The following is an 11694-nucleotide window of genomic DNA, read 5'->3' on the forward strand; positions in this document are numbered from 1 at the left end:
ACGTTTACATGTGCTCATATAGAAATTAACCAAGATATTAGAAAAAAGTGACCAAAGAATTAGAAAAAATCCAAATGAAATGAGAGACAAACATCTGGAGAAATATGGTCTGGCAATCTTCAGAGATGAAACTTACTTGTTTAAAACAAAGGCCATTTCTATATTGGCCTGTTTCTCTCCTTAGGCCTTAGAAGAAAGCCCTTCAAAAAAGAAGGAATGTTATCTTGAAATCAGTAATGTGGACTGACATTCTCATTGACATTAAAGTATTCTTATTTGACTTTTTTTTCTAAATCACTATACAGACTATCGTGAGGAGGAAAAGAAAGTCTTAAATGGTAAGTCTATAAATTTATAATAAATGAATCATATTCACATGCTTATGAATATTATTGATACACAGAATTGTCTGGGGCATTTAAATTTTTTTCTTTTTTTTTTTTTTAGATGGAGTATTGCTTTGTCACCCAGGCTGGAGTGCAGTGGCACCATCTCAGCTCACTGTAACCTCCGCCTCCCGGGTTCAAGCAATTCTCCTGCCTCAGTGTCCTGAGTAGCTGGGATTACAGGTGCACACCACACACCTGGCTAATTTTTGTATTTTTAGTAGAGATGGGGTTTCACCATGTTGGTCAGGCTGGTCTTGAACTCCTGACCTCGTGATCCGCCCACCTCGGCCTCCCAGAGTGCTGGGATTACGGGCGTGAGCCACTGTGCCCGGCATAGAATTTTTTTTTTTTTTTTGTAATATGAAAGATAGCTTTACTGGCCCAAACTTAAGAGTCTTTTGTAGGGTTTTATAGGCTCCTTATTCCAGCCATTACTCTTATCGTCGTGCCTTCTGTGACATCCCTGAATACATGTTATCTTCCCTCAGCTTGAATACTTGTAGCAATTAGGAGTTTCTTCCTCAGAAACAAGACAAAATAAGTCAGTTTTCTTAGATGTGAGCTCACCTCCATTGTTTGCATACACATGCCAAATAGTTTATTAATCTGCAATTTTCTAAGCTGAGTGGTGCATCCAGCCATTCTGGATGACTTGCAAATAATGACTGACACTTCCTCTCCCCCACAAAAAAGTTTGGCATGGTGGTCACTACTGACATAAAATGCATGGTGCTAACTCTGACTGAACTATATTGATGTACATTTAGAAACATTTTTTTCTTTCATTTGCAAAAGCAAGTTATAGAAATGCAACTAACAAGCTAGATTGCCAGATGAGTTACCTTTTTCTTTGTTAACTGAAATAGTCTATGTTGTGGACTAATTTATGCAATTTATAGTACCTGTAGTTGTTCATCGGATAATATAACACTCTATTAAATGAGGGACTGATCTTTGGTTTCGTCTGATGATTGACTCTTCTGTGGCACTACAAAAGCAACCATTGCTTAATGATTGATTACCGATAGACTGGGCATTTCCTTTCTACCACATATGGCTTCCAGAACCTATACTTTTCTGTTGCCTTCTTTGGATGCACTGCATTTGACTAATTTCTCAGTAAAAAGGTGGCGTTAAGTATGGAATATAGCACTCCACAAGTGATTTGGTTAGCACTGTTACCTCTTGTGACCTGGACCCTATAAGATTGGAACATATCTATCTATCTATATATTTATTAGCTGCTTTTCCCTTTTGGCTCATTTAAGTCTATGTGGTATGTCTCTGTATTTGCAAATGTGATCTGCCTGCATTCTATGTTACTATTCCAATAGCTGCTTAAAATACTGAATGGGTTGGACTACTTTCCTATTTCACTGGAGACCTGATCCCTTCAAATTGACGACATTCAATCAACCAATACTTACGGAAGGGAGAACATGCATTCAGTCCACCTTGCATTACTTATTTTTTTTCACTACACATTCACCCCCTATTCTTTCAACTTACTCAAAATAATATTATGTAAAGTTTGAGGGTTTTTTTTTTGTTTTTAGTTAATTTTAAATTAAGATATATTCCATGGCTTATTATTCTGTTTTAATAAGATATATCTTAATTATACTAAATAGTTTTTTAGAATGTTTGATTATTGTCTCATTTGCTCACCCATGAGATTGCAGGGAGCATTTCATTGCTATTAATAGTTCCAATTTGAGGAAGAGGAAACAGTGGCTTGCATAAAATCACAGTACTGGCGCTGAGCTTAAGTATAGATTTTCTGGTCCTAATTAGGTCATACAAGATCAATGTTGACTTACAATTTATCAATTCTGTTTATAGCGTTTTCTTACAGAAATTCTTAGATTTTGATGCATTTGATTTTTATTTATATACCTAAGAGACTTCCAAAAGAGAAACAACATTAATCTCTGAAATCTTTCAGTGCTTCTTAATTTAATAAGATTATTTTGTCTTGCTTTTACCATATTAGAAAAAATACATTTAATTCTTGTAGTCCTCTCTTGTTTTACCTGTAGTTTTGTAGTAGAGCACTCTTCTTTTAGTGCCCACTGCTAATTATTAGTTCACAACTCTGACCTTGTTGTCACATCTCTGAGGCTTCCTTTGTTTATTTGAAAATAGTGTTCTGCAGAGTTATGTGGGAAGAAATGGAAGCTGAATGAGTAAGGCCTGGACTCAGGGCTCACCATCAGCCCATTCAGAAAAATATGACTGTTTTACATCTTACTTGCACTTGAGCTTGTCTTGAAACAAAACGTTTGTGTCTAAAAAGAATCTTGAAAACCTCTAAACTGTCTTGTCCCAAAGGTGTCTTGCAACTCTTAAATTTATATCAAATACTTCGATTTCTAATTTGGGCACCCAAGACTCAGCAGATACTAACCATTAATTTTTGTTCCTGTATAGTTTGAAAAATGGTAATATAATTGATGCAATGATTTTCAAAAGTCATGTAGCAGCAGTACTTCTTTTTTCCAGACTAAATCTTACCATATACAAACAATGCACTTCTATTGTAGGGGGGAAACACTTAATGTTTGCAATATCTTGAGTTCTTCCATGCCTCAGAGTTTTCTGAAGTCATTTAAAAACCATAGCATTAGTGGGCTTTTAAAATGCATCATACACCCAAGATGCATTTTGTGGGTGTGCATACCCACAAGAATGCATACCCACAAGAGTGAGTAAAATGGGAAAAGACAGAAGACCACATGTTGGTGAGGTTGTGGAGCAGCTGGAACTTTCAAACACTTTTTACTGTGGTAAAAAGTGTAAATTGGTACAACCACTTTGAAAAGCCATTCAGTAGTATCTTCTAAAGCTAAACATACAAACACCCTTCATACTAACCAAAAATGTAGATATGTGTTCTTTAAGAATATGCGTGTACCTGTAAAAGAATATTTATATCAACACTGTGTATAATAACTCCAAACTGGAAACAACCTGAATGTTCATCAACAGGAGAATGAACAAATTGTGAACTATACATATAATGTAATACTACTCAGTTACAAAAAGGACCAAGCTGATGAATTCAATAGCATGGATAAAATTTCAGAAAGCCTAGATTTGATTTATTGCTTATTATTTATCATGCTTATTTCACATAAGAACTGTAATGTCTAGAATATTGGACAAAAAGCCAGACTAAAAGAGAACATGTCTTATCATTTCTACTTATACAAAATTCAAACACAAGCAAATACTAACCATGGTGTTAGTAGTCAGAATACATGTTACTCTTGAGGCAGGGGTGGTGATTGAAAAGGGGGCATGAAGAGAGTGCTGACTGCAAGGGTATGTTTCACTTTATCACGGCCTTTTGGCTAAGATCAAGTGAAAATATATTGAGTAGTACATTTGTGATTTGTATCCTTCTATGAATATATGTGATATTTCACTAAGAAGTTAACTTAAAAGACAAAAAATTAAAAATACTTTGTAGATGAACTATAGCTATCTTTCTTTGTAAAGGCATGCTTCCCAAGAGCCAAGTGACAGATACACTTGCCAAGGAAGGTCCTAGTTATCCAAGGTATGCATTCTTATTTAAAATTTTTAAAGTTAAATCAATTATATACAAAAATGTACACATTTAAAAAATAAAGTAGCTCTGGGTTTGATTTATTGCTTACTGTTAGTCATGCATCTTTGACACAAGAACTGTAATGCCTCATTTATTAGATGTTGTTGGAGAATGAGCTGTTCCATAAATGTGAATTTTAAATATAACTGAAGTTTGATCCATTTTAAACACCAATACTTTAAAAAACTATTTTAAAATATTTTTCTGATTATAAAAAAATACATTAATGGTAGAAAACTTAGAAAATAGAGAAATACAAAAGAAAGTGATAAAATCAGTTGTAATCTCACCATCCTTAGATGTATACTATTATTTATATTTTCCAGTTAGATTAATATAATACCTACTTCCATATTATTCTATTTTTATAATATTGGTATGACAGTATATGAGCATTTTTCTATGCCATTAAATATTCTGCGAAAACATTTTTCTCTGCATTCCATCATATGACCATGCCATAATGTATTTAAATATTCTATTTTTTATATCTAGTTCATTTTTATCAATTTTTAATGAGAATTCTTCAAAATATATTGCCCAATAGTTGTCTTAAACAGTTAACAGTAACTTAAGCAATACATATATATTTTGTTAATGACACTTAAAATGCCTTCAGGTGTGTTCTCTGTAGTTTTTTCTCTTACCCCTTTTCTCTCTACCACCAGTCTATATTATTCTAATATCAGCATCCTGCTATATTTGTTAAATTATTTCATATACAATTTTAAGTTAGGTACTAAGGATGCCCTCTGTAGATTAGACTATATAGGTGATAAGTGCAAAAAGAGTATCAATTTGATCAATAGCTATAACAAAACAGAAGACTTAGTTTCACTTTAAGTTTCACTATGGACCCATTAAACAACCTTGATGAGTTCATTTCTTCACTTCTAATATGTTTGTGACAGGGAGGAATGAAGATAATAAACGTACATTTTTTCATGCTCTTTAACAAAATATGTTGTTTTGGTTTTGCTCTGATAAAAGAAGAGTTTAGTAAAGAGATGTATAGGCTCTATAAAAGGGTCTTGTTGAGGATATTTTGTTTTTATTTAAGTGGGAATACATGGAAGTATAGATATTTTAAATTTAGAAATAGTTGTCAGCTGTATAATGAAGAATGTAACATGGTAAGACCAGTTTATTTAGAAAAAAAGCTTAACCTAGAGAAATACAGATATGTCTCACTATAAATTTTAAACATTTAATAATTAATATATGTTAATGCACATGATTGTCAATATAATTATTCATCCTTTTATTTGTATTTTACAGCTATGATTGGTTCCAAACAGACTCTTTAGTCACTATTGCCATATATACTAAACAGAAGGTAAATATGTCTTTAAAATCAGAAAAGAAGTAAATAATAAATGTTAATTTATGTACCAGGTCTTTTTCTAAACACTTTTTTATATTATTTACTTCTCACTACAATTCTTTGAGGTAGATAGTATTGTTATCCCTTTTGTACAGAAGAGGAAACGAAGAAAAGATTAAGTAATTCACCCAAAGTTACACACTGAGTGGCAGATCTGGCATGTGGAACTCAGGCAGTCTGGTTCCAGAACATCTGCTCTTAACAGCCATTCCTATAGCCTCTTAAAAATCAGAGTAGGAAGTATTTTATGTGTTTTTCTGTGTGTGTGTGTGTGTGTGTGTGTGTGTGTAAAGCATGGATAGCAAAAAATGAATCTCAGTTAACTTCACCGTAAGAACAAATTTCCTAGACATAAACTAGGATTGGAGAAGGTATTTTGCTGTGGCTGTGGCTTAGTATGTTTAAACCACTAATGGTGTTCAGATGCCCATTTGAAACTGAAGTTAGGGAGGTAATTCATTAACCATCAAAACTAAAGTTAGGGAGGTAGTTCATTCACTAAGTATTTATAACCTGCTTCATGTAGAACACAGCCTTAGCTATCAGGGATCTAATGATAGGTCAGATACATAGAGACCTGACTTTCAAAAGGCTTACAGTCCAGCTGGAAAATCAGATAAATATGCAGACAATTTAAAATATCTCCAAGCACATCCTCCAGCAACGGTTGAGGTTCCCACACTTTGAGTGATATGTAGATTTAAAGACAAGCTCTGGCAGCTAGGAATTTTTGAGAATTCATGCTACTTCTATAGTAGCAGAACCATGTCTGAACCAGTGGGTTCCTCTCACTCTTGCAGCATGATTTGGTCATTCTGCAGGAGTGACCAGCCTCTTCTTGGAAAGAGCCGAGATGGCCAGAGGCACTACTTATCCTGTTTTCCACTCCCTCTTGATATTGTCTCTTCATCACACAGTTCAAAACCCAGAGCACAGGCTCTAGGGAGGTCCACTTGCACTGGTAATATCAATGGAACACAGAGGATGGATGGCTAAGGGAAAAGGAAAGGTTTCCATGTGGAATAATGTATTCATTGAATAATATAAGTAATATATATCTTACACCAAGGCTATGTAGAAGTTAGAGACATCTAAAAATATGTTAGTGAATTGATTTTTTTTTATAAGCTAAGGTCAAGAGGTTATGTAATTTGCCCAGGATCATACATTACAGGAAAGATAAAGATGAACAACAAATATCTTGGTTTCTGCTGACTGTAATTTTCTGGGGGGTGGGGGGGAGGGTTCCATATTGCTTATTCAAAAAATATTTATTGAACACCTACTAGGTGCCAAACAATGTTCTAAAGATAGTCCCTTAACCTTAGAGCTTAGAGATTAGTGGATAAGGTAGATATTAAACAGAGACAAATATGTAGTAATTAAAATTTGGTGTGTCAATTGAAGGAGAAGAACTGGGTTATAAGAGAAAAACAGAAGACACATTTTTTAGCTTGGAGGTTCAATAAAGAAGCACCATATGAAGTACCACAGATCACCTTAAAAGTATAGTTGTAGAAGTTTGGGGGAAAATTTTACTTTCTAATCTTTCTATTTTTGCTTTCTCTTTAAGGATATCAATTTAGACTCAATAATAGTTGATCATCAGAATGATTCCTTTAGAGCAGAAACAATTATTAAGGATTGTTTACATCTTATACATATTGGTGAGTACTTTATTATTATTAATGGAAAGAGCTCTGGTTTTCTTTAAATATGGCAATAACTTGGTCTACAGTCTAGGTAACTGTAATATTTTATCTGCTGTTACCATTTTGGTTTGTCATTTTTGATCAGTTTTTTTCATGTAATTTCTTTACACTAATAAAAGTACTAGCAAGTGGCGGTGTGACCTCATCTTTCCAAGTTTAAGCAATTAGATGCAATCAAAATCAATAATATAAAATACTTGTTGGCCCAGCTGTGTAAAATCTCTCATGCCTGACACCTACAAGAAGTCTTCCAAGGCCCATTGGTCACATGTCCTACTGACTGTCCTTCGCTAGGTGGCCCATTCCACTGGTCTGTTCCTTGCCAGTTCTGCCATAGGAAGTCGGTGGCTGCAGCAAAGCAGCCTGGACTACAAATTTGTATTGTACCCTCCAGCTGTCAGTCCCTTAGTGGCTAAAGACCAACTTTGTATTTTTTTATCAGGACAGAGAAAAAAGTGGTAAAAACCAGGGAACCCTACACTAGCATCCATATTTTAAAAAACTAAAAATTCCACAGTTAAAAATTTGAAACTCTTGGTTGCCAATATTGCATTGGAATGACTGAAATAATACAAAATTGTAAATTCCGGATAACCATATGAACACAGTGAAATTTACAGCAGACATTTGTAAGCATATTTCTTGCATCCCCCACTTCTGGAATATAAGTTCCATAGGGGCAGAAATTTTTCTGTCTTATTAACTGTTGTGTCCATAATACCTAGAAAATACCTGTCACACGCAGATGCCCAATAAAATTTTTTTTCAATAACTGAATGGATAGTCAACTTTGGAGAACAATAAGAAAAGGTAAGCTAGACCCAGACCTGGCCTCTGTTCACATACATACACGCACACTCACACACTGGGGCTTGCATGCTTCAGGTGCTGCCTCTCCGTAGCCTGCTCCTCTCTTGGTTTGTAGGATTCCCAGTCTGGAACCATCCATGCTTGGACTAGTGTGGGTTATCCATTTATGGGCAATTGAGTATTTGCTCTTTAGTTAAAAGGGAGAAAAATGAAACAATTGAAAATATATGTATTTAAATAATTTGATTCTTTATTTTGATTGTGTAAAATTGTTTTGGTCTCTCAGAACACGTTTTATTTGTCTTGAGGGATTTGAAATAGTACATAAAAGAGCCATTTAAATGACATATGGTGTTCAAAAACTGTATGAATTGAAGTTCTATTTGAACTAAATAAATTTGTCTGTCCTAGGGCTAAGCCATGAAGTTCAGGAAGATTTTTCTGGTAAGCTACCAAAAACCAAAAATTATGTATGTACGTACATATACACATACCTACAGAGAGAGAGAGATGAAAAAATTGAAAAATTAGCGTTTGTTTTATTTTTCATGTCTATATTTTCACATTGCAAAACAAAGATGTGATGTTTTCTCTTTTTTTTTTAAAACTTTTAAGTTCTGGGATACATGTGCAAGATGTGCACGTTTGTTACATAAGTAAATGTGTGTCATGGGGGTTTGTTGTACAGATACAAACAAATACATTAATTTTTAAATATACCCCTCCCTCTGGTTTTGGGTTTTTTCCTATTTTTTCTTCCCCTTATTCCTTTTTTGTGTGTGAGACGGGGTCTCACTCTGTCACCCAGGTTGGACTGCAGCAGTGTGATCTTGGTTCACTGCAACCTCTGCCTCCCAGGCTCAAGTGATCCTCCCATCTCAGCCTCCTGAGTAGTTGAGATCACAGTACACACACCACCACACCTGGCTAATTTTTTTTTTGTAGAGGCGGGGTTTCACATGTGGCCCCGACTGGCCCCCCTTATTTTTTTTTCTCTCTTTAACCTTTCTTTTTTTTCTCCTTAAAAAGAAAAATCTGTCTCCTTTTTATTCTTCATTCCTCATATCTGCCCTACTCCTGACATGCAGCTTATAGAAATATACTATGTTAGACAAATTTTTCTTTCATCTATATATTTAAGTGTTTAATGTTAAGAGAGCATACTAAATTATGAATGTTGCTGCATATAAACATGCAGCGTAGGTTTTACACAGCTATTTAATAATAGAAGACTCATCATAGAATGGTATTTTCTTGTTTTCGAGTACTGTCATGGTATCTTACACTGGTCCAATGTTTCCTCTTTTCCGTATATCATTATAGGCTCTGTAAATTGTATAAATCAGGCTCTTTAAAGACAAAGACCATGGTTTTATTTTGGTTAAGCTTCAAATCAGTGCTCATTGAATTGAATTCATTTGACTCATCTATCTTTAAAAGTTAAATTGTTACTGGGTTTTGTGTTCACTGTAGGGGAGAGCAGAACATTGTTTCTGAAGAAAAATTAAATATGCTTTAAATCTTTAAAAGCATGTTCAATTCATAAAATTTAAATCAGCATATGAAAGCATATATTTTATTATTTTACCCATATATTGTAAACATTTTAATTATTCAATAAATAAAAAGGTAATCTAAAATATTTTTATCAAAGATTCACATGCACTTTATCAATTTACTCTGTTGACTAGGAACTCATTCTCATGAGGCTCTTGTGTTTGGTAGGCTCAGTATTAGTCTACTGAATTTAGTCATCAGAATCCTTCAGATTCTAAGGAATGTTAATGAAACAAATTAGAGGCTGACATGGGCGGATCAGGAGGTCAGGAGATCGAGACCATCCTGGCTAACACAGTGAAACCCCGTCTCTACTAAAAATTAAAAAAAAAAAATTAGCCGGGCGTGGTGGTGGGTGCCTGTAGTCCCAGCTACTCAGGAAGCTGAGGCAGGAGAATGGCGTGAACCCGGGAGGCGGAGCTTGCAGTGAGCAAGATCACGCCACTGCCCTCCAGCCTGGGTGACAGAGCAAGACTCTGTCTCAAAAAAAAAAAAAAAAAAAAGAATTAAATTTGCATTTGTGGGGGCGTTCAATGCTAATTTGTACATCTCAACCTTTTTTTTTTTTTTTTTGTTAGCTTTATGTCAGTTAGTTGCCATGGCTATATTTGAGCTTGTATGAAAACCAGCAACACATAGTAGTTTGGCCCTTAACAAATTAGTTTGAAAGAACTTAATCTGAATCTATTAATAAAATAAAGCATATAAGGATAAACAATTATGATTGTGATTGAATATGTAAGCAAAATCTTATTTATCCCACTAATAATCAGTACCGTTCATATTAGATCAGGACACTTGTACTATTTGAGAAATACTGGTTTTAAAATAAAATCTTGTATTTAGTATCGATGAACACAAATGGAATTTATCTTCTTTTCAGTGCGGGTTGTTGAGAGTGTGGGAAAAATAGAGATTGTTCTAAAAAAAAAAGAGAATATTTCTTGGGACTTTCTTGGCCATCCCCTGAAGAATCATAATTCACTTATTCCAAGGAAAGATACAGGTATGCTGTGTTCTTTTGTTACGTTAATTTCACATTCATGAAATTGTTGTTAGTTGTACAGTTGTACCAGAGTTTGGAAGGCTGCTTCGAAATGAGGTGAAGGGTCCTTGTATCTACTGCTAGGAAGTTTGAAAGAGACAATGTGTGTTGTCCTGCTTTTTTTTCCCATAGAAGTTAAATTTCAGACTCTGCTATCTAATGTTTAGGCATAGCAAAGTCATTACGTAATGATACCTGAATGAAGAAGCCCACTTGTGCTTAGACTGTTGATCAACCATTTTCTCTTTCAGGTCCTCTTTTGTGAAAGATACAAAAACAAGTTTAAGTTTATGCTTTGTATGTCTGCTTGATATTTTTCCTAATGAGGAAGACATGTTTACTATTTTTCTTCTTAATTAAACTAGTTTCTCAGTTTACTTCTTGTATTAGTCTCTTCTCACATGGCTATAAAGAAATGCCTGAGACTGGATAATTTATAAAGAAAAGAGGTTAATTGGCTCACAGTTCCACAGGCTGTATAGGAAGCATGGTCCTGGCATTTGCTTGGTTTCTGGGGAGGACTCAGGTGACTTACAATCATAGCAGAAGGTGAATGGAAAACAGGCACATCTTACATGGCTGGAGAAGGAGGAGGAGAGAGATGGGGGAGGTGCTACACACTTTTAAACAACCAGATCTTGTGTGAACTCTGTCACGAGAACACCACCAAGAGAGTGGTCCTAAACCGTTCATGAAGGATCTGCCCCCATGCTCCAGTCACCTCCAACTAGGCCCTACCTCCAACACTGGGGATTACAATTCAACCTAAGATTTGGGTGGGGACACAGATCCAAACCATATCTTTTCTAAAAGATGATACCATTCATTTCTTTTCATTTTTAAAAGCTTTTTATCTAAGTTTAACATATATATAGAAAAGGGTGCATATTAGAAGTGCTCTACTTGATGATATTTTGCAAAATGAACATATCCTATATTTTGTCTTTGGAAATTGGTAGTATTTGCTCCTTGTTCTAAGTGTTTTGGAATTTCACAATGATGTGCCAGAACATGGATGATTTTTCATCCTTCATGCTGGGTATACATTTTTTGTGCTAATCTTTTCAATATGGAAACTTATGATCTTCAGTTCTTGGAAACTATTATTGGTTTTTCTTCTCCCCATGGTCTGTTTTACTTTCTACATATTGAACTTCCTTAACTGTTCTTCTGATTATCTTATC

General features: G+C 34.7%; 1 protein-coding gene across 12 annotated transcripts in view; it reads left to right on the forward strand.

Annotated features, from left to right (window-relative positions):
* Window positions 1-11694, forward strand: part of CYB5R4 (cytochrome b5 reductase 4) — a 149915-nt gene that overhangs the window by 54628 nt on the left and 83593 nt on the right. For all 12 annotated transcript variants that reach the window (XR_010134315.1, XR_008681169.2, XR_008681171.2 and 9 more), the window contains exons 5-10: window positions 306-338; window positions 3891-3951; window positions 5281-5338; window positions 6960-7053; window positions 8320-8352; window positions 10349-10471. Coding sequence is in view for 3 of the 12 variants with exons in the window: in XM_004044352.4 (XP_004044400.2) it covers window positions 306-338; window positions 3891-3951; window positions 5281-5338; window positions 6960-7053; window positions 8320-8352; window positions 10349-10471 (402 nt within the window). In the remaining 9 variants the exon portion in view is untranslated. The remainder of the gene's footprint in view (window positions 1-305; window positions 339-3890; window positions 3952-5280; window positions 5339-6959; window positions 7054-8319; window positions 8353-10348; window positions 10472-11694) is intronic.

This window comes from Gorilla gorilla, chromosome 5 (genome assembly GCF_029281585.2).
Source record: "Gorilla gorilla gorilla isolate KB3781 chromosome 5, NHGRI_mGorGor1-v2.1_pri, whole genome shotgun sequence".
NCBI lineage: Eukaryota > Metazoa > Chordata > Mammalia > Primates > Hominidae > Gorilla > Gorilla gorilla.